Source organism: Idiotropiscis lumnitzeri, chromosome 21 (assembly GCF_059441095.1).
Source record: "Idiotropiscis lumnitzeri isolate Australia: NSW breed Sydney's pygmy pipehorse chromosome 21, RoL_Ilum_1.0, whole genome shotgun sequence".
NCBI lineage: Eukaryota > Metazoa > Chordata > Actinopteri > Syngnathiformes > Syngnathidae > Idiotropiscis > Idiotropiscis lumnitzeri.
Window position 1 is genome coordinate 9,833,137 of NC_142411.1, and position 26,502 is coordinate 9,859,638.

Below are 26,502 nucleotides of genomic sequence, written 5' to 3' on the forward strand. Positions count from 1 at the left end.
TGACAGTACTACCACTCGGTGCGAGTGTTTGCCGGGCAGGATCCCGCGTCCGTTTGGGTGGGCTGGGTCACGCCGGATTATCATTATTTTTCAAAGAACTTCAGCCTCAACAAGACGCGAACAGTCACTGTCACCTTGGGAGACGAGAGGGGCCGGGTCCATGAGAGGCAAGTCTCCTGCTTTCAGAGCTGCTATCAGAGCTCGGAGCGCATCTGTGACAAATTGCGGAGGTCTGCCCTCTCAGCACTCTTTTTCTTCCTATCGACATTAGTGTCCAGAGAAGTAACTGCTATATGGTGTGTGGAGCGGAAGCAATCGGCCCTTCTTCATCCAGCCGCTCCAACTCTGACGTGGAGATTGGCTGTCTGATGGACCTGGCTACCGGCCTCGTCTCCTTTACAGCCAACGGCAAGGACCTATCTACAACTTATCAGGTAAATTAGAAAAAAGAAAAGGTCTATTGCTGTATTTTTATTTTATTCCCATGTGACTTTATTTGTATTGTTATAGCGATTCACTCACTATATTCATTCAAGAATACAAGGTTGCCAATGTTTATTGCTCCATAACAATAAACTTGCAGGTGCCCGGACACATTAGTATTCAACAAAAATTCAAGCGATTTGCCTTTCTTAAAGAGGAAATAAGTTTACACCGTAGTAAATTACCTCTGCAGACTTGTGAAGTCTGTGTTCCATTTCCGTTGAAGACGCGTCTGCGCAAAAACTCTCAGCGCAGCTCACTTTCATATTTGATCGGTTTTAATATTCTAAATAGATATGGACCCCATATGTTGAGAACGTTCCATTGCCCATTTTGAAACTTAAGTTATTTCGGGAATAAAAGACCCCATTGTGCTCTATTCTTGTATGAGGCACCCCATGAAGCTTTGCTTGTTTCCAGGTGGAACCGAGTACCAAGCTGTTCCCTGCTGTCTTCGTAAGGCCCACCTGCGCAAACCTCTTTCAGTTTGAATTTGTCAAGATTAAGGTTTGTATCTCATTGTGAATAAATTTACAGCTACTATAATAGATGCTTGTGTGTTCTACTTTACTGCAATGTTGCCATCTCAGCTGATGAAGACTGACTTCATGCTTACCATCATCACCATAAAAGTGTAAAAAGAAGTTAACCGCTGGATAGTAAAAATTATAACGTCACAGCTGACTAATGACTACGTCAGACGAATGCAGCCATGCTTTAAATATTTTTGATGACTTGTCATCGCTTTAGCAATGTTGTCTTAGCAATTAAAATTCATTCATGACCTTTTTTTTTTGGCAACGATAAAGCTAAACACATTTGCCGATCCATTTAGATTCTCATCGAGTCTCACGAGATGCAAGCGAGCGCAATCTTATAAAAAAAAAAAAAAAAATCCTCGATATTCTTTCCCTTCTTTATTCCCAGGATGCCATGCCAATCTCGTCAGCAATCTTTAAGAGTGAGCACAAGAACCCGCTGCCTCAATGTCCGCCGCGCCTGGACGTGCAGACCATTGTGTCAGTACTGTGGAGCCGCATGCCAAACACCTTCCTCAGTGTGGAGACGGCTCGAGTCAGCGAGAGACACGGATGGGTTGTCCAGTGCTTGGAACCGCTGCAGATGATGGCTGTACATATACCTGAGGAAAATAGGTGGCGTGAAATTAGATATTCAAATACCGAAACTGTATGTGAAGTAGCAAGTATATTGGGGTTGAATTTTATTTGTAAAGTGTGTAAATACGTAAAGTGCTTTGTTAGAGCTGCATAAATTAAGTTGTTTTGTATTGTAAACCCTCCATTTTTTTTTGTCCTGCTCCTTTCAGGTGTTTGGACGTCTTGGAGTTATCAGAACATGAAGACTTAAGGACGTTCCATTATCACACTCTCAAGCTATACTGTGCCCTCTGCGCCCTCGGTAACACTCGTGTCGCGCACGCCCTCTGCAGCCACTTGGACCAATCGCAGCTCCTCTACACCATCGACAATCAGTATCTCTCTGGCATGCTCAGGGAAGGCTTCTACAATGTCCTCATAAGGTTTGTTAGCTGATGAGCCTAATTTGCCATCCTGTCAGACTTGCGAGCGCCACCGCTGATTGTGACTCTCGCCTCCAGCATCCATCTTGAGGCGGCGAAAGAGGCTCGCTTGATGATGAACAATGAGTTCATCATCCCCGTGACGGATGAGACGCGCTCAATCAAGCTTTTCCCCGATGAGACCAAAAAGCACTCGCTACCTGGTGTGAGTCTGAGCACATCCCTGAAACCTCGAGTTAACTTCTCCCCCGCCTGTCTCATCAGCACCAAGCGCCAGCAGTATCTCCACAGTCCCCAGATCCCCCTAGACATCCTAAAAGAGAAGGCCATCAGCATGCTTACCGAAGCCGTGCAGGGTGGCGGGATCCATATAAGAGACCCCGTGGGCGGGAGCGTGGCGTACCAGTTTGTGCCCATCCTCAAGCTGATCGGAACGCTGTTAATCATGGGCGTCTTAAACAGCGAGGAAGTGAGACTCATTCTCCTCCTGATCGATCCCAACGTATTCGGGGAAGGCGAGGAGGCAAAGGTGGAGGAAGCGGCTGTTGCCGGGGAGAAAGAGGAGGTGAGCAAGAATGAAGAGAAGGCCATGGAGGCGGGAGAAGAGGAAACCAAGGAGGGCAAGGCGTCAGTTCGCGGCCTTTTGGAGAAGTCTTTGCCCGAGTCTGTCAAACGGCAGGTGAGATGAATGATCATCATTAGATTACCACCCTACATGATATTTTCCAATCTAAACTGATTAGAAGGACTTTCAGGGTAGTTCAGCTTCGGTAATATCGTTTCTAAATGACTCTTTCTTTCTAGATGTGTGAGCTGCTGCATTACTTCTGCGACTGCGAGCTGAAGCACCGCATCGAAGCCATTGTCTCCTTCTCCGACAACTTTGTGTCCAAGCTGCAGTACAACCAGAAATTCCGCTACAACGAGCTCATGCTGGCACTCAACATGTCCGCCGCTGTCACGGCCAAGAAGACCAAAGAGTTCCGCTCACCTCCACAAGAGCAGGTAACCACACAAATAAGGTCGTTTATATAAATGTTATTGCCTGCCTTATGCCTGGGAGAATTTTGGGCAGAGAATCCATTCATTTGTATTCCCAAAGACTATCTTGGGCATGTAAGACTAAATTGAATTTTGTGCGCTGACTGAGATGAAAGTGTGCACTGGTGGAATAGTAAACCGCTCGCAGTTGTCAAAAATTACATTCAAAGTGTAGACCAGAAGCGATATGTGTTTTAATAAAAGGAGCTTTCAACTTAGAAGCACATAACAACAACGAAATGTGAAAACATTTAATACAACGGTCATTGAAGTTATGTGAATTTAGGACTTTAGTTGTAGCTAGTGTCGAGGTGCCCTTGAGCAAGGCACTGTGTGTGTAATTAAAGTTCATACATTGGTTGAAACCCCCCCCCCCATCAATTAGCTTTTTTTTCTGTTGTCTTTTTGGAACTTGTTTTGTAATATTTTATGATTTTTTTCCCCCTACAAAATGAGCAGCATTCACTCAGTGGTGTTTTATCAGTTTTATAATAACCAGAGCTGACTATTGGTACACTAAAGCTCAGATCTTTGTAGCCACTGGGCTACATTTTCTCACTGAGATAAACGTCAAAAAAAAAAAAAGAAAGGCACCATTATTTTTACCTCCTGTAGTCCTCAGATTGCTCTTGTGACCAAAAGATCACTCTAACAGTGTTGCACTTGCTCTGAAGTTCCAAAACCTTGCCAATTAGCCCACGCTGACAGCAACACTGTTGACTCCTGAAAAAAAAAAAAAGTAGTACTGGTCGGCAAAATCAAACAAGTTCACTATTTTTTTTTCTTCGAATGATATACGAGTTCCTTTAATTATCATGTGTAAGTCCATTGCATTAGACATTATTCTCCTTTTCATGAGCTATTTTTCCAAGAAGAGGAATTCAAAGCTGCTATTTTGCAATGTGATCTAAACTCATTTAAGTCTCACTTTCTGATACCATCACTACAGTTTTAGCTCCTTTCTCTGTTTCCTATAGATCAACATCCTGTTGAACTTCACCACAGGCGATGACTGCCCCTGTCCTGAGGACCTGCAGGACAAACTAAATGCCTTCCACGAAGAACTGCAGCTGCACTGCGGTGAGTCCAACTCACCGAATGGGGACAGCTTATGCGGCATGTCCACACTGACTGATTATATAAAATGCGCCGCCGTGCCTTTGAAAACAAAATAAACCACATTGTCTACGTTTACCCTTTAAAGTGACACCACAAATGTGTCTCTCCGTGCAGGAATCCCAGTGGAGGAGGACGAGGAAGAGCAGGACACATCGATTAAAGGGCGTCTCATGGCTTTGCTGTACAAGATCAAGGGCCCGCCTCAGAAAACTGAGGAAGAACCTGAAGAGAAAGAGCAGGCATCCCCCAGTGAGTCACTCTTTGGTTCAAACTTGTGTAGCAGATGGATACTGGCCACTATATTCAGATGAACAATGGTAAAGCAAATTTTAAAAAGGAATGATATTGCCAGAAAGTTCCTGTATTCATTCCCCTGCTGAGAGCATTTTCTATGTTCTGTTCTGCATAAAAGAAGACTAATGGACATTGAGTGTAAGACACTAGGCCTATAAATTTTAATGCCAAGCACACCCGTCTGGAAAGATGTGATTTAGAATGACGTCGTTTACCTTTTCAGTCTATGCACAGTATGAACGCTCACAGTCAAGATTCCCTGGCTAAATTCCGTTCTCCTTTCCTCTTGTCAGCCAATCTAAAGGAGCTGATCTCCCAGACTATAACCACTTGGGCCCAGGAGACGCACATGCAGGATCCCGAGTTGGTCCGAGTGATGTTCAGCCTGCTAAGGAGGCAGTACGACGGCATCGGGGAGCTGCTTCGGGCCATGAAGAAGTCCTACACCATCAGTGCCGCATCCGTGCAGGACGCGATTAACCTGCTGGCCTCATTGGGTCAGATCAGGTCTCTGCTGTCCGTTCGCATGGGCATGGAGGAGGAAAAGCTCATGATTGATGGCCTGGGGTAGGATTGTTTTCTGACGCAGAGTATTTATTGAGCATGGACAGAATGAACCAACCTCTACATAACATCTATTCTGTATCTATAGCGACATTATGAACAATAAGGTGTTCTACCAGCATCCAAATCTCATGAGAGTGTTGGGCATGCATGAGACGGTCATGCAGGTCATGGTCAATGTGCTGGGAGGAGACAAGACTCAGGTTGGTTTGCCGCCAAATAAAGTAAAAGTGCCATCGCTAGCTTTCAGAATATAAACTCAAGATTTTTTTTTCTAAACATTTGATATCTTCCTTCTTCATCAACAGGAAATCGCCTTCCCCAAGATGGTTGCAAGCTGTTGTCGCTTTTTGTGCTATTTCTGTCGTATTAGCCGCCAAAACCAGAAAGCCATGTTTGACCACCTCAGCTACCTACTGGAGAACAGCAGTGTTGGACTGGGTATGGATTTTTTTATATAATACATATATATCTATATATATACGTATATATATATATATATTTTTTTTTAATGCTTTGTCTGGAAAACAAGTCCAGGGTGTACCTCAGCTCAGACGAATGCATCCACGTCTGTAGTTCTTCCACACCAAACAACCTTTATAGACCTTACTTTGTACACTGAAGCAGTCTTTCCGGGACAGAAAAGGAGCTTTGCCAAACAAGTGGAGCAAAATTGAAAGTATAAAATTAACTAAATGCTGTTAATTGGTAAGATTCAGCTGACACTTGTGGATGCCACACATTACATCTTGATTAAATGATTTAAGAGGTCTGTTTTGTGTATCCAAACACAGCTTATACCAATACAGGTTGTCCTCGTTTTATCTCAGGATGAAACTAAAAAAAAAATACCTTTTCTTGTTACATTCAGAATTTTCACCCATAAGTAGCGAACTATTCGTAAGTAGTGTATTTGTACAAAAAAAAGCTACCATACGTTTTGGCTTTACATAATAAAAAATAAATAAATAAATGAAAATAAATACCATTTCTTTATGCGCCGCGGCAGTCATGAACCAAACACCTGCTGTAGATGATCATTCCATGATTTAGAATTCTATTTCTTATCTCCCAAAGAATAAAACAAAGCTCACTGTGGCCAACAGACGTGAAAGGAATTCATCAGTTAGAGGCCATTAGATAATAATAATCCATAATACAAGCGATTATCTTGAAGGGCTGCCACTGTTACAATCAGGGTAACAGCTCGAGGACCGAGGAAGCACATAAACTCAGATCGGACTGATGAGTCACAGTCCTGCATGCTGATTCTACTTTTTATATTTTTAATCAATTGCAGCTGTAATGCTTTCTTGGGGTTTTCCTCTCTATAAATTAAACAACATATTTAATGTTTGTAAACGTGTGCGTTTGTAGCCTCCGAAGCGATGCGGGGCTCCACGCCGCTGGATGTTGCCGCATCATCAGTGATGGACAACAACGGCCTCGCTCTGGCCCTGGAGGAACCCGATCTAGAAAAGGTTAGCGTTTGCTGAGATTACCTAAACGACATGGCTGGTGAGTGTACTCTAGTTCCAGAATTGTGCGGTGATATTTTTTTTCCTAGCATTTTTAAATACCGTAAGTGAGATTTAAAAAAAAAAATTGATACAGTTTGCGAAAGTTTGCCATATTTGCAATGGTGTTAAGATGACGTGACAAAACATGCACTGTCCAAATATTCAGTGCTTTCCTGTCAGATTAGAATGAAGCACTGGAGCAAGTTGATGTATCACCACGGAAAATAAAGTCTTAGTATACAAATAGAAGCCTTGTCCCACCCATGCCTTCTCAGAGAAAAATTAAGTCTGACTTTGTACCGTGAGACTACGCTTGCTCAGCAAATCCATCAAACTAACTGTCACTGACGGAGTGCACTATTAAAGTGTTCCTGATTGAAATGGCGTGTGCGTGTGTGTGTGTGTGTGGATGTGTGTAGGTGGTGACATACCTTGCAGGATGTGGTCTTCAAAGTTGTGCCATGCTGGTTGCCAAGGGTTACCCAGACCTGGGATGGAACCCCATAGAAGGAGAGCGCTACCTGTCCTTCCTTAGGTTTGCAGTCTTCTGTAATGGTAAGTGTATGATAGTTATGTATTTCTTGTGACACACTAACTAAAAAAAATCAAATATAAAATGTGGAAGATGTTACTGTACAAATCCACTATGAAAACAAATTAGCATAACCGGATTGTTCTGGTAGGTGTGACTAAGCTCCACATTTTTAAAGAGACAGATGGCTAATACAATTAACATTTGAAAAAAGTCTCTCATTCAGAATAAAATGTTCCCATTGAAAATAATGGCAATGTAATTTCTTTTAAATGGTGGCATTATAAAACAATTATTAATGCAATAGAAAACATTTAACAGCTACATGAGTGTAAAAGAAAAAGTTAATTTTGTTTTATTAAGCTAAAACGATTTGTGACCCCCGCATACTTTTTAAACTATATTTTTTTCCCCCATTCTGCCACCCTCGTTTTTATCCATTCATTTTTCTTCCCAATGCAAGTTCAATGGGCATCCCACAAAAAAACTTTGCATGGTTAGCTCAACTTTTCTTTCTGCTGCCTTTGCGTCCAGGGGAGAGTGTTGAGGAAAACGCCAACGTGGTGGTGAAGCTGCTGATCCGACGTCCCGAGTGTTTTGGCCCAGCTTTGAGAGGAGAAGGCGGGCAGGGTCTGCTGGCTGCCATGAATGAGGCCATCAAGATATCTAAGGATCCTGCTTTAGACCTGCCCAAACCCTCAGCTGCCATCCCGACCGGGTGGGAATCCATTTTGTCTTTTCCAAAATTGTAAGTTAGTTATTTAGAGTCACCCGCAAGGTGACTTGTATAGCTGTATAGCTCGGGATAAAATATTGTTCATTGACATTACTCTCTCACACACACACACACACACACGACCACCCTTACCTTGCAGAACAGCAACGTGATGTGTTTTTATATATCCTATTCAGTATTATTTTCCATTGCACTAACTATTCTCTTATTTATCTAATTTATATATTTATCTGAATTATTGTTGTATTGCACTGGAGAGGGGAGCGCTCTAATCTCGTTGCACACTTGAGTACAATGACAATAAAGGGATTTCTGATTCTGATTACTGATGGGTGTAGAAGTTTACTTCTGATGAAAGCCTCGACAAATGCAAACATCATCAGAACTGTTTATTTACTGTTTACTATTGAATAAGGTCAATTCAACAACTTTATTATTCACTACGGTAAAGCTTTGCCTTTCATCTTACATTTACTCTTATCGTCCATTCTCCACCTCCTTTGGCAATATTCAAGTTATGCAAAAAAAAAATGTCTGCCTCCTGAAACATTGATTTATGAATTCAAGATGCTAACTAACTTCCACACTCCTTCAGACTGAAGTGAGTTACAGAATCAAGCTCAATAAAATGTTATGGGACATTTACTGAAGAAGGCAGATGTTAATACACTCTCGGGTCACTTTATTAGGTACACCTGTACATTCACGTCTGAGAGCTATATATGGAAAGACTGCACTGCATCAGACTCAAAGGATATATGGCCAATTATTAAGATTATGTGGTGTGCCAGAACTATCCGATGATTGGCATGTAAAATGATTTTATGTATATGTAATTCAGATCTGGTGAGGAAGAGGAGGAAATAATCCACATGGGAAACGCCATCATGTCCTTCTACTCGGCCCTCATTGACTTGCTGGGTCGCTGCGCTCCAGAGATGCATGTGAGGCTATTAAAAAAAAAAAAAACTGCCAATTTGACTCGCACAAATCAAGAGTTTCTCACCCGAATGCTTTGATGTCTGACAGCTCATCAATGCGGGTAAAGGTGAGGCGCTGCGTATTCGAGCCATTCTACGCTCACTGGTTCCCACCACAGATTTGGTTGGTGTCATCAGCATACCCCTCACAAGGCCTGTGGTTAATAAAGGTTTGTTGCTTTATTAAGTCAGAACTGTACTGGAGAAGAAAAAAGAAAAGAAAAAAATCAACAAATAGTTCTTCCAAGTAGACTCGTCTTTCATGCACTGAATGCATGTTGACAAAGTACGTAACGAAATCCTCAATTAACTAACCACGTGTTTAACCTCCAGATGGTGACGTGACAGAACCCGATATGTCAGCTAGTTTCTGTCCGGACCACAAGGCCCCAATGGTGCTTTTTTTGGACAGGGTGTACGGCATCGAGGACCAAAGCTTCCTCCTCCAGCTGTTGGAGGTCGGCTTCCTGCCTGACCTCCAGACTGCTGCCTCTTTAGACACGGTAAATAAGGACCAAAAATGTTCAGAACATTATATTTTTTTTTTTCACAAATGTAATTCATATTCAGCCTGTGTTGCCTTGCCTGTTCTACACTGACATTAGAATATAATTTAACTTACCAAACTCTAATTGTCCTTGGGTTTACTATTTGCCGCATCCTCTTGTCTTGTTATCTGACGAGTGCAGCCATGCTTCGCTTAAGTCTTCATTAGTTACATTACATTACATCCATTGCTGTGTTTCACGCAGGAGGTGCTGAGTACCACCGAGACGGCGTTGGCCATGAACAGATACATCGGCTCAGCTCTGCTGCCTCTGCTGACCCGTTGCGCCGCCTTGTTTGCAAGCACGGAGCACTACGCGAAGCTGATCGACGCCACGCTACAAACCATCTATCGTCTCTCTAAAGGACGCTCGCTCACCAAAGCACAGAGAGATGTTATTCAGGAGTGCCTGCTGACTATCTGCAAGTAAGTTTGCAGAGGATGAACAAGCATACCTTGGGCTAGGTTTCCTTTTTCACATAAACCAGGGATGTACAGACTAAGGTGCGGGGGCCATTCATGGCCTGATGGATTAGTTGTTGCTTGTTAAATAAATTACATGAGAAAAATGTCAACGTTTGGACACCCATACACCTTGTTGAAGATGATCACAGTGTTCCCCAACGGGATTCTTCTGGACCTCACATTGTTTTTAAGAAATGACAGAGAAGTAAGCATATTTAGGATTAGCAGCGCCGCCTAGTGGAGAAGTTAGTAAGGTACAGTCAACCTCTTCATTGTTAGAGAATTAAACATATACAATACTCAAAAGTTTAAACCATACAGTACAGTGTCTCGGTATGTTGTTTGACTTCTAATTCATATATTCATTCAAATGCATTTTAACCGATTGACAGGCACCTGCGTCCCTCCATGATGCAGCAGCTGCTCAGGCGTTTGGTGTTTGATGTTCCCATGCTCACAGAATACTGCAACATACCTCTAAGGGTAAGATTCCACCCACAGTTTGACACTCGGAATGAATCACGTCGATGTCGGTTGACTGCTGGAAAACTGTAAGCTTCACAATCAGGTCGCATTGATGAAGTCTTCTGTTTGGCCACTCCGCTTAAGTCAGGAAGTATTCAGATCCAAAGTAGCTGCTAAACATGTCTGTGTATTCCTCACTGGACGGTAGGTTTTTAACGCATTTACTTGTGTTTGATCTGTAGCTACTGACCAACCACTATGAGCAGAACTGGAAGTACTATTGTCTGCCAATTGGGATGAACACCTTCGGCACAGCGTCAGAGGAGGAGCTCCTTCTCACCAAGAAACTCTTTTGGGGAATTTTTGACTCAGTCTCTCAAAAGGTACAAACACGAATCAAACTTCTTGGAAATCAGAGCCAGTGAAGTGTAAGCTCAATAACGCAGCAGTGAGGGATGGTGCGAAAACACTTGAATGTTTTATAAGTCTGTAACAGGCCACTTCCTCCCCTTTCTCACCAGCTTGCTCCACTCAAGTCATCCATGCAGTTGCTGTGCATGTTCGGTATAACAGCTGCGTGTCCTCTTTTGTAGAAATATGATGCAGAACTGTTCAAAATGGCCAACGCCTGCCTTTGTGCCATTGCTGGAGCCCTGCCACCTGACTTCGTAGATGCCAGTTTAGGAGCAACACTGGAGAACCAAGCATCCATCGATACGCAGGGAAACTTTGACCCCAAACCTATAAACACTGCCAAGTAAGTGCTTAACTGTCAACATTAAGAAGTCACAGGGGTAAAAGAAACTGTGTATAATAAAATGAACTATTAAAACCAATGTGTGGGACAATAAAATATTCATTCAGTGACCATCCAGAATGTTTACGAGTAACAAATTTACATGGTGCTGTAAATTAGTCATAAAATGTCCCATTAATTTGAGATCCTTAAACATACCCTGTTTTGCAGTATCTCCCTACCTGAAAAACTTGAGTATATTGCCAACAAATATGCAGAGCATTCCCATGACAAGTGGTCTTCAGAGAAGGTTTGGAACGTAGAGACGTCCTCTTCACCGTTGAGAGAATCGGTTTTGTGTTGAACATGCTCGTGGCTCCTCCAGGTGTCAGCTGGGTGGAAACACGGAGATAGCATGGATGAGCACGCCAAAAAACATCCGCTGCTAAAGCCTTACAAATCTTTGAGCGAGAAGGTATGTGCATGGTAAAACGGGAAGATGCATTAAAACAAACAAATTAATTTTTATTCATGTAGTTCAGTGGCAGTCGGAAATAAATGCATTTTCTTTTGGGTGTTAGGAGAAAGAAACATACCGATGGCCGGCGAGGGAGTCGTTGAAGAGCATGCTGGCCATGGATTGGAACATTGAGAGGACCAAGGAAGGCGAAGCCATGTACCAACAACGGGAAAATGAGAAGCAACGGAAGCTCTCAGTGACACAGGTAAAGTCCAGCTCTCAAATCCCTCTATAGCCTCTGTTGTGCTCCATTATCTCAGTTGTTGTCATGAAAAATCCAATTCATATTCTACACCAGACCAGAAAGAAAAATTGTACCTCCAAAATAGTCACGTTTAGGATTGCATCGTAAAAGAAATCAAATGGTAAATGTGTAAAACTAAAACCCACGCATGTGGACTGGACAATTGGAGAGACCTTTGAAAAAAAAATTCTAATTCACTAAAATGTGACTTATGAGGTTTTGGCCCGACACAGTGATAAATATATATGTGGGGGTTGTAACACTACAAGAATTACCACAACACACAATTTTTCCCTTATATTGCTTATGCTTTTTATTTAGGTCAACGGATTCACTCCTGCGCCAATGGACCTGCACAATTTCACGTTGTCTAGAGAGCTGCAGGTTAGTTTTTATCTCTACTGTCGAGAACCATAGAGTCATTATACTGATATAACTTATCGAGAATGTGTGCCCAAAAATCACCAAAACCGTATATTGTATATTTTATTATGTATATTTAAACGTTGGTATGATGCTAACTGTCCAGAAGTCAGGATGAAACAACTTTAATGACTGATCTGAAATATGACCACAAATCGTCCGGACAATTCCTATCGAGAGGAAGTTGGCAAATTTGCAACATTCTATAACCTGCAGGGCATGGTTGAGGTGATTGCCGAAAATTATCACAACATCTGGGCCAAGACGAAGAAGAGTGAACTCATGAGCAAAGGTATGCACATGTGATCAGATATCTTAATATTGATAATATTGATGATGAATTGTATGCATCAAACAAGGAGGAGGGAGCCACCCGCTGCTGGTACCCTATGATACCCTGACTGCCAAAGAGAAGTACAGAGACAGAGAGAAGGCGCAGGAGCTTTTCAAGTTCCTGCAGATAAGCGGCTATGCCATTACGAGGTCTGACTCGACAATTTCACACATTTTTAAATGGTTACCAATTTTCCTGGACAATCGAATTCCTGGAATCAGTGCATTACTTTGGTGATCAGTTACCATTTTTTTTTTTTCATTGGTTCACATCACAGAGGTCTGAAAGACATGGAGCAGGATTCCTCATCCATGGAGAAGCGTTTTGCCTACAAGTTTCTCAAGAGGCTGCTCAAATGCGTCGACTCCGCCCAGGAATTTATCGCACACCTCGGTGAGTTTTTAAAATTTGAAATACAGGTGAACCGAAATTTTTAGCTTGAATGAAGCCAAGCGGGATTGTCTGCTGTCCTTCCAGAGGCAATGGCCACGAGCGGCAAGACTGACAAATCACCTCATGACCAGGAAATCAAGTTCTTTGCTAAGGTCTGGAAAGACATTCAAACTGGGAGTGGGACTTAGGACATTTAGCAATAAGCAAAATTCATTTTTTTCAGTAATTTTGTGTTTGAATGTCATTTTTTGTTCCAGCATCCAGTGTCATGACTACACGCAGCTTTAAATTATCGTCGTCCTGCAAAAAACACTTATGTCCATTTTTTCAGATTATTATTATTTTTTATCTTTACGAGAATGGGACATCTTATTCGCGTGAAAACTAAAAAATAAATAAATAAATAAAATGCAGTGGACATACGTGTTTTTCACAGGACATCGACAAAATTCCAAATACTGATACTAATTCCCTCACAGCAGCCTGCGCTGTGTTCAGGTGCTGCTCCCACTGACTGATCAGACTTTCAGGAACCACTGCCTCTACTTCCTGTCAACACCCAGCAAGAATCTTAGTAGTTGTGGGTATGCCTCCAACAAAGAAAAAGAGATGGTCACAAGGTACTGTTGTAAATGTTTCTTCTCGGATCTTGTTGCATGAAAAGATTCCCTTCTACGTTTTCACCCTCCTGTGCTTTAGTTGAGCAAATGTCCTCCTTAATCTGTCTTTTACAGCCTTTTCTGTAAACTGGCAGCTCTTGTCAGACATAGGATTTCTCTCTTTGGTAAGGCTGTCTGTCATCTTTCGCCTTGCTTTGCCTTGCATCTTATGGTCAGTCAGTTATAATATGACGATATTGGGATTTTTGCGTCACGATATTAGTGTAATACATCCATCTTCTGTACCGCTTCTCCTCACTAGGGTCGCGGGGGGTGCTGGAGCCTATCTCCGCTATCTTCGGGCAGTAGGCGGGCGACATTCTGAACTGGTTGCCAGCCAATTGCAGGGCACACAGAGACGAACAACCATCCGCGCTCACACTCATACCTAGGGGCAATTTACAGTGTTGAATTGGCCTGCCATGCATGTTTTTGGAATGTGGGAGGAAACCGAAGTACCCGGAGGAAACCCACGTAAGCACGGGGAGAACATGCAAACTCCACACAGGATGGCCGGAGCTGGGATCGAACTGGGATCGACTGGTTAGCACGATGGCCTCACAGTGAGAGACAGCATCGGGCATGGGTTTGATCCCGGCTCTGGATATCCTGTGTGGAGTTTGCATGTTCTCCCCGTGCTTGCGTGGGTTTCCTCCGGGTACTCCGGCTTCCTCCCACATTCCAAAAACATGCATGGCAGGCCGATTGAACACTGTAAATTGCCCCTAGGTATGAGTGTGAGCGCGGATGGTTGTTCGTCTCTGTGTGCCCTTCGATTGGCTGGCAACCAGTTGAGGGGGTCCCCCGCCTATTGCCCGAAGATAGCTGGGATAGGCTCCAGCACCCCCCGTGACCCTAGTGAGGAGGCGGTACAGAAGATGGATGGATAATGTAATACAGTTTCCCAAACACTGTGGGATTGACTGTGTCACGAGACTTCGTTAGGGAAGCTTCATAAAAATCGTTAAATTTCATTTAATTGGTCCAAACATTATTTTCAACAAACCTATCTATGCCAGCAACGTATACTGACAGAAGAAATCCTGCCAGCACATTTTAGGATTCCGTCCATACTTTTTTTGTGACATTTTTCATTTGTGGTGTGCTGTGAGATTTTCCAATTTAAAATATACGGTTTAGTCGAAATATCAACTTAGTTATTTTTAATTTATTTTTTTGCCTTTGCTAATGGCATTTTCTCTTACAGGAAGTGACTCTTCAATGATGGTGAGCTGCCTTCACATACTCACTCACTCACTCGACACCAGGCAAGTATATTTCAAATTTCTCGTACTATATAAAACAAAACACAAGTGTTTGCGCCATGTATAATTCTGCACAATTCTTCTCTCAGAACAGTGATGAAGTCAGGTACGGAGCTGGTCAAAGCCGGGTTTCGGACCTTTTTCGAAAATGCAGCGGAAGACCTGGAGAAGCTTGTAGAGATGCTCAAGCTGGGGAAGTTCATGCAGTCGCGTGCCCAGATGAAGAGCGTCAGTCAAAGCATTCACTACGTGACCGTGGCGCTTCTGCCTATCCTCACCGCCTTATTTGATCACATCAAAACGCATGATTTTGGAGTGGACCTGCTGTGTGAGTTTCGCTTTCCATATCCATCATTCAAGCATTGTGCTGCATTCCTCTCCATTTAGAATGTCAAAATTATACACTGCATTTGCGTTTCAGTGGACGACGTTCAGCTGTCCTGCTACCGCATACTTACTTGTTACTACTCTCTGGGAACAGGAAAGAACATCTTTGTGGAGAGGTAGAACACAATAAAAAGGATTATTTTGGTGCTATCCATTCTAGGAATGCTGTTGAATTGAATTGAGGAGCTTTAGATATAAGGTGTGCTTTGGTGCCAGCATGGTGCTAAGATCTATGGGCAATACACTATGTAAAGTTTCTTTTCGACAAAAGTAGAGTTTTGCTGCCATTTTGTGGGCTCTATAAGCAATTGCAAACCGTTTTAGTGCAGTGATAATTAACGGCACGTACCATTTGTAGCAGCATCTGTTAAAACTTAGATCTTGACATGGCTGTCATTGTTTTCATTTTCGCTGGACTATACGCGCTCTCCATGTTGGCTTGCAGGTATCTGCCAGCACTTGGTGAGAGCCTGGCAACTCTAGTGGGCGCTATGCCTGTAGCTTTCCTGGAACCTCATCTGAACGCCCACAACCCGCTCTCCGTCTTTAACACCAAGACACCACGCGAGAGGGCCAGTCAGTGTCCATTTTGTATTATTGTTTTTAATTTTTATTTTTAGAATTCTTTCCATGCATGTTTTTTTTTTTTTAATGTTCGTGTTACTTCTGCAGTCCTAAGTATGCCTGATACGGTGGAGGAAATGTGTCCAGAGATGCCTCGTCTTGACAAGCTGCTCAAGGATGTCAACGATGTCTCCGAGACTGGTGCACGCTACAGTGAGATGCCGCAGGTCAAAGATTTTCCAAGTATTTTAAAGACATGGGAAACAAATATGAAGCATAACACTCCACCTAGATATGCATATTGAATATGCAGTACAGCTTTGTATCTCTGTCGTTAATTAATCCAATTCTCATTTTCTCCTGCAGGTGATTGAAGTGATCCTGCCCATGCTGTGCAACTACCTATCCTACTGGGGGGAAAAAGGTCCAGAAAACCCAGCTCCGAGTGGCGAGTGCTGCACCATGGTGACATCAGAGCACCTCAGCATCATTCTCGGGAACATTCTCAAGATCCTCAATAACAACTTGGGCATTGATGACGCCCCCTGGATGAAAAGGATTGCTGGTAAACCGTTCTTCATAATTTAAAGAAGGCCAAGGCCGTATGTCCACGAGAGACTTAATGCAGATTGTTTCACTGTCTAGTCTACTCTCAGCCAATCATCAGTAAAGCAGGAGCTGGTCTGCTGAGAACACACTTTTTACCAACACTTGAGAAACTGAAGAAGAAGACAGTGAAGGTAAAAATCCGTGCCTTTGATTCAGTGTTGTATTTTTTTCCCCATCCAGCATGGAGTTGTAGAATTAAATAATGTGTTGAAGGTGGTGTCAGAAGAGGAGTTACTGAAGGCTGATGGCAAAAGTGACAATCAGGAGGCGGAGCTACTTATATTGGATGAGTTTGCCGTGCTCTGCCGGGACCTCTATGCCTTCTACCCCATGCTCATTCGATATGTCGACATCAACAGGTGGTTCACTTATTTACTATTCAGCGCTTACAAATGGATATTGCTTGTTCTATTTTAATCAAGCACCGTAATATTTCTGGTTCATCTTTTTTTTTGTCGACGCCAGGTCGAGGTGGCTTAAGGAGCCCGATACGGACTCCAATGAGCTTTTTCGGATGGTGGCAGATATTTTCATCCTCTGGTGCAAGTCCCATGTAAGTCATGTATTCACAAAGTGTGCACTCGTCACAGCATATCCTCACGAATAATTGCGCTTTTTCTCACCCCAGAATTTTAAGCGTGAGGAACAAAACTTTGTCGTGCAGAACGAGATCAATAATTTAGGCTTCCTCACTGGAGAAGGCAAGTCGAAAATGTCCAAGGTAAATATGCTCAATGAGAAGTTAGGGATCACTTGTATTAAGGACAGGGCATGGACAAAACAATTTGATGTGTTTAAGCAAATATATGATTGATATGTATTGTTCGAACAAACTCATTGAAACTATTGCACATAACATCAATGAAAAAGCAGGAAAATAATATGTTTTTGGTCACTTTAGTCTGGTGGCGACCAGGAGAGGAAGCATAAGCGTCGTCGAGGGGAGTACTACTCCATCCACACCTCTTTGATTGTGGCCGCACTGAAGAAGATGCTGCCTATCGGTCTCAACATGTGCACCCCAGGCGACCAGGAGCTCATCTCCTTGGCTAAGATGCGTTACAGTCTGGTGGGCATACCCCATTAACATTTATTAATGTTTTCCTATCAGCTCTTTTGTTTGTTTTAATAGCCATTCACATTATTATTAACTTATTAATCATTGTGTTTGTTAAATGAATGTAGTTTATTTGGAATCCAAGTTCTACAGTATATTCTCTTCTGGTCTTAGAAAGATACTGATGATGAGGTGAAGGACCACTTGCGCCAGAACCTTCATCTGCAGGACAAGGTTAAGTTGGTTGATGTTTAAAATCTACCAGTACTTTAATCATGCTCATAAATTCCCTCAATAATCTGATGAGATCTAAAACATGTGCTGCATCTGCCGTCATAATCACGTTACCTATGTTGTGGTAGTCTGACGACCCAGCAGTCCAGTGGCAGTTGAACCTCTACAAAGATATCGTGATCAAGTGTGACGAGCCAGTCAACCCAGAACACACAGTGGATCGGGTTCAGAGCATCTCAGCCGCAGTTTTTCATCTGGAACAGGTAAAAAAAAAAAAAAAAAAAAAAAAAATGATTACGCAACATTATGAATGCCTATGCTAATATGATCAATTCAAGTGCAAACATGTTGCCATTTTAAAGGGGAAGTCAACCCCGAAAAATTATTTGCAATAAAATGTTATATGCACCTTCGCTAGTCTAAACACGGCATTCTGATCAATATCGTGGTTGTGGAATATGAATTAAGTAGCAAACCACCCATCTCAGAAAACAGCCATTTTGTCAATTCTGTCACACCGAATGACATCACAGTTGCTCACGGCTGAGGTAACAACCAATGATGGCTCACCTGTTTATACAACTGTGATGTCATTTTAAGTCGACAGACGTGACAAAATGGCAGGTGGATGTTGCTAACTCATACTGTACTCTGCAAACGCATTATTAATCAGAATGCCGTGTTTAGACTAGTGAAGGTGCAAGGAACATTTTATTGCAAATGATTTGGGGGTTGACTCTACTTCACAAATTATGCATTTAGGTTTTTATATTGCATCGCTTACTTATAATGAAGTGCAGACAAAACTGCAAATTACAAACACAGTTAACTACATCGTCACAATACAAATGGCAATTGTGGTTTTTTTGGGGGTTTTTTTATGTGAGTGAATTATTTTTTCTGTACAGGTGGAGCAGCCTTTAAGGAATAAAAAGTGTGTGTGGCAGAAGCTGCTATCCAAACAACGCAAACGGGCTGTCGTGGCCTGCTTCCGAATGGCCCCACTTTATAATCTTCCGAGGTACGAGAAAAAAAATACAAAAAGAAAAATGTCAATAATTTCAACATTGACATGAATTATAGAATTTACTGAAGTGAAGATTTGTTTTCTTCTCAGCTCAGGCTAACTTTAAATAACACGCAATCCCCAAGCAGTAGTGGTGGGACATTGGACATTGTGTGGCCATGTAAAACCTCATCACCTCCCTAATGACATAATCTCCTCTGTGTTGTTTTCTTGCATAATACTACCTCATCCCTCCCTCAGATACAAAAATAATAATTACTTCCTGAATGGCTATCGGGAGGTTTGGCTGGAAAGGGCATTCAAAGCCTACAGCTTTGACCGCTTGTTCTCGCTGCTGACGGTAAAGTGAAACTATGGGGCGAATGTTTCATCTGTTCAACCCCCCCCCCCCTCCACTTCATCCGCCGGGCCGTTGACAGATATGCGCCAAGCGGCCAATTCTTTCAGCACTGTTGATTCTGATTGGTCAACTTGAATGAGTCAGAAATTGAACAAAAAAATAAATCGCAAGTGTCCCTGAAAACAAGTCGATTCAAAATTAAAATCAAGTCATGAGTTAGGAAGTAGGCTCATGCTTATTGAATATAAAAGTAGATTTAGAGATATTTTATTGTTTGTTTTTCTATTTCTCAGAGTTTGTTTCATTTCAAAACACATTTGCATACTCGTTAATGGCCACAAGTGGGGACATTTGCATAATCTAATGAGATCCATTGCAAATGCTTAGACTAAAATTCTGTATTTACAAACATATGAATGCTCTAAATTCACGTCATTTAAAAGTTGGATCCTGGTTCAACTTTGATCAAAGAATTAAAATCTGAGCCTGCATTTTTTTTAAACTTACACAGTACGATACCAGTGTCACCATATCAGTTGTCCTTGAATTCTAAAATTTTAAAGTGATCAGTGGCAGATGATTGTATTATATTGTATTGGATCACATTAGCGACATTATTCCTATTCTTGCAGTTGCCAAATTAGAAATTTCCGGATGTTCTTTTTCAATCTGATAGAATTCATTTCAATTTATTAAATTTGTGACCAGTCAGAAAAGCCAGTGGGTCTCACACCACCCTGCCTGAGATGCACTATTGTGGACGCTCCCACCACTCCCCCCGTTACATTGCTCCTTCCTATCACCTCCAAAACCTCTCCACCCTAATGCCACTTTACCTCCCTCCCCCACTCCCTTCCATTCCTTCCCAATGCCTCCCCCTTTCCCAGGCATCGTGCTATCAACCTCTACATCCCAGCCTATCAGAGAATATGGATAGAGGCAGAGGAGTACTCCTTTGAGGAAAAGCTAGTTCAGGATCTGGCAGTAAGTACTGGGCGGCCCTCGCCCGTGTCCCGTGTGCCCTGCGTTGGCACCCCGCTGCCAGTCCTGCCCGCCGATCGCCTCTTTAGCTGTGTGCCCGTTGAGTCTTGGGAACGCACCTGGGTGGGGACCTCGCCCAAAGCATCGAGGGCACTCTGTTCTAGGTGGGCGAAACCCTTCAAACAGAGATCCGTTCGAGGTCAAAGACTGCATGATCGACTCAGGAGGCACAGGGCCAGCACCGGTGCTCGCATCTCTAGAAAGCCAGGCTATACCATTCTGACAGGAGCGGTAAGGAGGGCCGCTCGCTAGATACCGCTCGCTCCATGTTGTTGGCTGTCCAATCTGGATCCAACCCATCAATTTGTCCTTTGGCTGTTCTCTGTAAGTCTGTAGCGTGAAGATGGTCATAAAGTAAGCTCTGTTGACGTGATGTCAGTGGCATGCTCGCAAGATCACATTTCACACTCAAGCTCAAAGCAAACCGTGTCGTAATCAAGACTCCAGAGATTTTTACATTCAAAGGTCCTCTCCGCAAAGTAGTCTTTTAATTTTTGACATAATTATGGAAAGTTTACTTTACTTTTGGAAGGGCCAAGGCATGGAAGGGATGATACGTTTAGTTTTGGGGCAAATCAATACAAATATGCAGACTTATGTTGACATTGTATTGACTGACGAATTATTCTATGGATGCACTTATTCGTACCAGCCATGGAAACACGCTGAATAGTTTGAGCATTCAAACTGAAATTTATATCCCATTTAGCAGGAGACGTGTCAAATCATACAATGTAGTGTCGATCCACTTTAGGTTTGTCCGAACTACAATGCCGTCCGAGTTGTTTTTCCAGTTAGCGTAGTTTAAACACTTAGCTATTTGGGACATTGTCAAGTTCATTTTTCATGTTCAAAATCATCAGATGGCTGTTTGTTATAACATGCATGCGTTTGTCAGCCCCTCTTTACTCATTTGGTCCTTCCCACAAGTCATCACAATATGACAAATTGCATCTGCATGAGTCATTTCAGTGTTCAACTGTCCAACGTTGAACACACTGATTAATTGAGGAGGTAATAGGATGCAAAAAAAAAATAGTGCCGAGTTCAAATTTTCCCGCAGCTCATTGTTCACACCTTTTGCACTATGCAGAAAACTCCCATGAAAATAGTGGAGGAGGATGAAGAAGAAGTGGCTGAAGTCCAGCCAGACCCTCTACACCAACTCATCTTCCATTTTAGCCACAACGCTCTGACAGAAAGAAGGTGCTGTAGTGTAACAAACATTGCAGAAAGTCTGTTGCAACGGTTGTTTTCTTACCTTAACTTCTGTTTCCTCCCCCCAGTCACTTAGAAGAAGATCCTTTGTATATCGCATATGCTGACATGATGGCAAAGGTCGGCCTCTTATATTCTATTCATCCGTAAAGCAATGATGGAAAAAAAAAACTACTTGGAAAACAACTTTAAATTTAAATGTTTGTGTTCTCAGAGCTGTGCAGAGGATGAGGAAGATGAGGATGATGAAGAGAAAGAGAAGACGTTTGAGGTCCGTGAAGATTAGATGATAATTATGGGGTATAATGTACTTTTGACTACCTACCAATGCCAGCGACGGGAAAAACCAAAAATGCTCCTCCACTAGATCTGAGGTATTCAATACTGTCCCTCAAGGGCCACTATCCTGTGTTTCCACCTCTTCTTGATGCATCTCACTTGCTTCAAATGACTGGATAATCAGCGAGGTCTGCAGAAGCCGGTTAACGAACGTGTTTGTTTGGAAAAACAGGCAGCACTGCGGCCCTCGAGGAACAGGATTGGATTGGAACAGTCAAAACATACAAAAAAAAAAAACCTGGATATCTATACAGTACAGAATTAGTGTGTTTGAGTTTATTTATTATTTTTAATGTAAAATATGTGCCCTGGTTCACAACAAAGTTTGGGAAACACTGCCTTAAGTGGTTTACGAAAAAAAAAATCATTTTTATCTGTTGCTAAATGTGCCAATATGCGTCTGTCAAATGGCCATCAGGAAAAGGAGATGGAAAAGCAGAAGATTCTGTATCAGCAGGCTCGGCTTCATGCTCGTGGGGCAGCTGAGATGGTGTTGCAGATGATTAGCGCTAGCAAAGGTAAACAAAGCGGGCCGTTTCTTGAAATAAATAAATAAATGCACTTTTCAAAATAACTTCTTTTTCCATCAGGACACCTGGGCCCCATGGTGACTTGTACCCTCAAACTTGGTATTTCCATCTTAAACGGAGGCAATGTGCAAGTTCAGCAAGTGAGTGCGTTGTGTGCGTATACGTATCGGCATACATATTGCATGAGCCGCATTCTTGCTCCAACTGTAGTCATTCCGACCCTTCCCCCAGAAAATGCTGGATTACTTGAAAGAGAAGAGAGACGCAAGCTTTTTCAAAAGCCTCTCCGGACTGATGCAGTCGTGCAGGTATAGCTGTATTTTATTATTCATGCGATGAAAAAATAAATACACTCTTAAGTGTATAACTTGTGAATTTCTTTGTGATAGTGTCCTGGACTTGAATGCATTTGAGAGGCAGAATAAGGCAGAAGGACTCGGCATGGTGACAGAAGAAGGTTCAAGTAAGAGCTAATAGATCTGTAATTTGAAATTCAATTTAAATAGCTTCATGAAGCTTTGCAGACAGTTGGCACTATATATATATATATATATATATATATATATATATATATATATATATATATATCATTTAGATATTTTTTGAGACACTTAGACATCAATGGAGCTCGCCGAGGTTTTCACTTAACAGTTACGCATCGGATTAGTTGGATAACTCGCCCCATGATTGTTAAGGGGAGGCTTCACTTTGCTTTTTGGGGTGTAAACATCAGTGGAGATGGTCTTGCATGCTTGTTGGCAACTTAAAAAAAATTACTATGGAGACAGGTGGCCAAAATAGGTTTCCCCTGCATGAGTCTGCTGCGACCATAATTCAGTAGGAGATGCTCTAAAGTGTTGTAAAGTGGTTGAAATTGGTTTTAAAAAAAATTATAAACATTGGTCTTCAAACACCAACATGGTCATTTTAACAAAAAAAAAACATTGCTGTTCTGTCCAATTTACAACACAAGACACTCTTCACTTGATATTTTTACATCTATGTGAGTCTCCCATTACTCAGTCGTCTATTTTAACAATTCATCGTGACTTCCTCGTGTCTCTGATATGATGACAATTTCTTGAATCATGATTAAACTGACTGCCCATTTCATAGGCAGGTTAGCAGATGTAGTTTTTTTTAACTGCATGTGTGTATACTTCATACTTCTTTGTACTGTAATTCACTGTCGTCTCTTTTACATGTGTCTTCATATATTGTTCGTCTCTTTCCTCTCATTTAAAAAAAAAAACATCGATGGCAGTCCACACTGAGCGGGGTAAATAACTAATTAAGAGCATCTTCATATGCTTATGCTTCATAATTAATGTTTACATAACGCTCTACACCTTCCTATACTCACCGAATGCATGCCGAATGTCGCTTGAACACCATTGCTTCTACTTTGTATTTCTGTTCCCATTCCTATTATTTTAACATTTACTCCCGCAAACTTTATTTTTATTTTTTTTTAACCCATCCTTATAATTGAGGACAATTAAGCTGTTTAAGGATGTGCGCTATTCCACTTTGGGCCTAATTCACCAAGATGGCTATATACGCTTTGCGAAATGTAGCGTCATTTTTATTTTTTTAAAGTATGACACTATATCTTTGTTGGCTGGATTATCTGATCTGAATTTGAAGTGAATGTTTGTATCTTTGTGTGTTCTCAGCGCTTATCTGAAAAGATGAATCCTTCATCAATTCCTACCCAGGCATGCATGTGAACGTTATCAGGCTTCCTCTCGCTTATGGAAATGTCACAGCATTTCACTTTAATTCCCCGAAACAGATTTTATTACTTTGGATTCAGTTTTCAACCTGCAATCTAAAGGTCACTCAGCTTTAAATGTTTTTAACATGTAATCTCTGCCGCTTGCTTTGTATGCATCCCTTCTCAGGAAATTGTACCGTTAAGATAAGAAATCATGTATAAATTAAAAAAATAAAAAATAAAACGTTCTATTCCACTGTGTGACATTGTTCTAATCTTTCAAAAGGTTCCAAGGTGTTACTGAATGATGAGTTTACAAAAGATCTATTCCGGTTTTTGCAACTTCTGTGCGAGGGGCACAATGGGGGTAAGTTGAATTTACGTTGTGTTTTTTTGTAATAACTCTATTAAAAAACATAATAAATATTGGTTCCCATTAGAGTTCCAGAACTTCCTGAGAACTCAAACTGGAAACACGACCACGGTCAACATTATTATCAGCACTGTTGACTACTTGCTCCGCCTTCAGGTGGGTTTATAGCCCACTATAAAAGTAAACAGAGAAAAAAAAAGAGGCCTTGAAATTCTTGGGGTCTTGTTTTTTGCATTGCCATAACATTGTCTTCCTTTTTAGGAATCAATTAGTGACTTCTACTGGTACTACTCTGGCAAAGACATCATTGATGAGACTGGCAAAGTTAACTTCTCCAAAGCGTTATCTGTGGCCAAGCAGATATTCAACTCCCTGACTGAGTATATCCAGGTAACAAATACCAAGCATTGTAATCGGCAAGGAGCATACCTTAATTGGAATGATGAAAAGCATATGATGATTATCTCGTGCCTCTTCCAGGGTCCTTGTATTGGAAACCAGCAATCTCTCGCTCACAGCAGATTGTGGGATGCAGTCGTGGGCTTCTTGCATGTTTTTGCCAACATGCAGATGAAACTGTCTCAGGTACTCAGCAACAGTCGTATTATTAACTCCAGCGGCTGTCGTCAGGCGTCTATAGTATTCTTCTTCCCTTGTTGTTTTGCACGTCCCCGTAGGATGCCAGTCAGATTGAATTGCTGAAGGAGCTGATGGATTTGCAGAAGGACATGGTTGTCATGTTGCTGTCTCTGCTAGAAGGTAAACAGATTGACACTTTTATGGGCCGAATCGATCGTTAGGTTGATGCAGTTCATGCGAGTGTGTGTTACCTTCTCAGGCAACGTTGTGAATGGAACAATCGGGAAGCAGATGGTTGACACCCTGGTGGAGTCTTCGAACAACGTTGAGATGATCCTGAAATTCTTCGATATGTTCCTCAAGCTAAAAGACCTGACAACGTCAGAGAACTTCAAGGAGTACGACCCCGAGTGCAAGGGCATCATCTCAAAGAAAGAGTTCCAGAAATCAATGGAGAGCCAAAAGCAATACAGCCAATCGGAGATCGACTTCCTCCTCTCCTGCGCGGAGGCCGACGAGAACGATATGTTCAACTACAAGGAGTTTGTGGAGCGATTCCATGAGCCGGCAAAAGACATCGGCTTCAATGTTGCCGTGTTATTGACTAACTTGTCGGAGCACATGCCGCACGACACCCGGCTCGCCACCTTCTTGGATCTGGCCGAGAGTGTGCTGAGCTACTTCGAGCCTTACTTGGGGCGCATCGAAATCAACGGCAGTGCGAAACGCATCGAGAGGGTCTATTTTGAGATCAGTGAGTCCAGCAGGGAGCAGTGGGAGAAGCCGCAAGTCAAAGAGTCCAAACGGCAATTCATCTTTGACGTGGTCAATGAGGGAGGCGAGAGCGAGAAGATGGAAATGTTTGTCAATTTCTGTGAGGACACCATTTTCGAGATGCAACTGGCCTCGCAGATCTCTGAACCAGATGCTGTGGAACAACTGGAGGAGGACCAAGAGGAGGAGGTCTTTACCATCCTGGATGAACTGGCTGGTGAAGAGAGCTCCTCAGAGTCTGCCTCTGCTTTCACTTCTGCATGCCGATCGGTCAAGAAAAGGTTGCACCACGTACGCCAAATTGTTTCTGTTAAAAACATCCGCAAGAAGCTCAGAAAACTCAAGAAGTTAAGCATAAAGGAGATGATCACCAGCTTCTTCTCCTTCTTCTGGATGCTCTTCACTGGCTTCTTTAAAGGGATCAGTAACCTTATATTTGGTTTCTTCCACGTCATCTGGTCCTCCATGTTCGGCGGCGGCTTGGTTGAAGGTGCCAAGAACATTAAAGTGACAGATATCCTGGGAAATATGCCTGATCCCACTCAGTTTGGCATCCACGGAGATACCGTTGAAGGGGAAAAACTTGAGGCTGTCGAGTCTTCAGGAAGTTCTGACGCAACCATGGTTCCAGCGGCAGACATAGCTGAGGTTGACACCATGTTGGACATGCTGAACGTGCCCAAGAGGGAAGGCGGAAAGCTTGTGGAGCACGGACTGGGGGATGTCTCTGAAATCAACGGTGAGACCTCCACCACGGACCACAAGGTTTGTTGACCAACTGAACTAGTCACTTTTCATTTCAATCATATTAAATCAGTATTTCTACTGAGTACTAACTTTCTCCGTGCTGTAG

General features: G+C 42.4%; 1 protein-coding gene and 1 long non-coding RNA gene across 5 annotated transcripts in view; one reads left to right on the top strand and one right to left on the bottom strand.

The window, feature by feature from the left end:
• Nucleotides 1-26,502, top strand: part of ryr3 (ryanodine receptor 3) — a 66,195-nt gene that overhangs the window by 31,893 nt on the left and 7,800 nt on the right. Inside the window, exons 31-91 of one of the 4 annotated variants that reach the window (XM_088285506.1) lie at nt 7-167; nt 272-434; nt 904-990; nt 1,411-1,637; nt 1,811-2,023; nt 2,102-2,702; nt 2,828-3,028; nt 4,042-4,144; nt 4,298-4,432; nt 4,771-5,044; nt 5,130-5,244; nt 5,350-5,482; nt 6,419-6,522; nt 6,981-7,116; nt 7,628-7,811; nt 8,671-8,773; nt 8,859-8,979; nt 9,143-9,312; nt 9,562-9,782; nt 10,214-10,304; nt 10,529-10,669; nt 10,880-11,043; nt 11,254-11,332; nt 11,408-11,497; nt 11,604-11,747; nt 12,108-12,164; nt 12,420-12,501; nt 12,569-12,692; nt 12,821-12,936; nt 13,021-13,088; nt 13,435-13,556; nt 13,671-13,720; nt 14,803-14,863; nt 14,950-15,188; nt 15,282-15,363; nt 15,693-15,823; nt 15,920-16,038; nt 16,178-16,376; nt 16,457-16,551; nt 16,634-16,779; nt 16,886-16,973; nt 17,049-17,141; nt 17,322-17,489; nt 17,652-17,711; nt 17,840-17,974; nt 18,620-18,732; nt 18,979-19,078; nt 21,213-21,325; nt 21,406-21,457; nt 21,552-21,608; nt 22,095-22,194; nt 22,267-22,346; nt 22,438-22,514; nt 22,596-22,669; nt 23,471-23,485; nt 24,210-24,290; nt 24,364-24,452; nt 24,558-24,686; nt 24,777-24,881; nt 24,974-25,055; nt 25,135-26,414. In XM_088285506.1, the coding sequence (XP_088141632.1) occupies nt 7-167; nt 272-434; nt 904-990; nt 1,411-1,637; nt 1,811-2,023; nt 2,102-2,702; nt 2,828-3,028; nt 4,042-4,144; nt 4,298-4,432; nt 4,771-5,044; nt 5,130-5,244; nt 5,350-5,482; nt 6,419-6,522; nt 6,981-7,116; nt 7,628-7,811; nt 8,671-8,773; nt 8,859-8,979; nt 9,143-9,312; nt 9,562-9,782; nt 10,214-10,304; nt 10,529-10,669; nt 10,880-11,043; nt 11,254-11,332; nt 11,408-11,497; nt 11,604-11,747; nt 12,108-12,164; nt 12,420-12,501; nt 12,569-12,692; nt 12,821-12,936; nt 13,021-13,088; nt 13,435-13,556; nt 13,671-13,720; nt 14,803-14,863; nt 14,950-15,188; nt 15,282-15,363; nt 15,693-15,823; nt 15,920-16,038; nt 16,178-16,376; nt 16,457-16,551; nt 16,634-16,779; nt 16,886-16,973; nt 17,049-17,141; nt 17,322-17,489; nt 17,652-17,711; nt 17,840-17,974; nt 18,620-18,732; nt 18,979-19,078; nt 21,213-21,325; nt 21,406-21,457; nt 21,552-21,608; nt 22,095-22,194; nt 22,267-22,346; nt 22,438-22,514; nt 22,596-22,669; nt 23,471-23,485; nt 24,210-24,290; nt 24,364-24,452; nt 24,558-24,686; nt 24,777-24,881; nt 24,974-25,055; nt 25,135-26,414 (8,943 nt within the window). Of the gene's footprint in view, nt 1-6; nt 168-271; nt 435-903; nt 991-1,410; nt 1,638-1,810; nt 2,024-2,101; nt 2,703-2,827; nt 3,029-4,041; nt 4,145-4,297; nt 4,433-4,770; nt 5,045-5,129; nt 5,245-5,349; nt 5,483-6,418; nt 6,523-6,980; nt 7,117-7,627; nt 7,812-8,670; nt 8,774-8,858; nt 8,980-9,142; nt 9,313-9,561; nt 9,783-10,213; nt 10,305-10,528; nt 10,670-10,879; nt 11,044-11,253; nt 11,333-11,407; nt 11,498-11,603; nt 11,748-12,107; nt 12,165-12,419; nt 12,502-12,568; nt 12,693-12,820; nt 12,937-13,020; nt 13,089-13,434; nt 13,557-13,670; nt 13,721-14,802; nt 14,864-14,949; nt 15,189-15,281; nt 15,364-15,692; nt 15,824-15,919; nt 16,039-16,177; nt 16,377-16,456; nt 16,552-16,633; nt 16,780-16,885; nt 16,974-17,048; nt 17,142-17,321; nt 17,490-17,651; nt 17,712-17,839; nt 17,975-18,619; nt 18,733-18,978; nt 19,079-19,965; nt 20,063-21,212; nt 21,326-21,405; nt 21,458-21,551; nt 21,609-22,094; nt 22,195-22,266; nt 22,347-22,437; nt 22,515-22,595; nt 22,670-23,470; nt 23,486-24,209; nt 24,291-24,363; nt 24,453-24,557; nt 24,687-24,776; nt 24,882-24,973; nt 25,056-25,134; nt 26,415-26,502 lie in introns of all 4 variants that reach the window. The other 3 variants (XM_088285507.1, XM_088285508.1, XM_088285509.1) reach the window with 3 other exon arrangements.
• On the bottom strand, nt 76-26,493 carry LOC148316904 (uncharacterized). The gene is made up of 9 exons (XR_015840108.1): nt 25,127-26,493; nt 24,726-25,048; nt 17,826-17,965; nt 9,125-11,414; nt 8,836-9,008; nt 6,993-7,108; nt 4,260-4,405; nt 3,671-3,787; nt 76-1,624 (listed from the first exon to the last, which is right to left on the bottom strand). It is a non-coding gene; the product is annotated as an uncharacterized LOC148316904 (long non-coding RNA).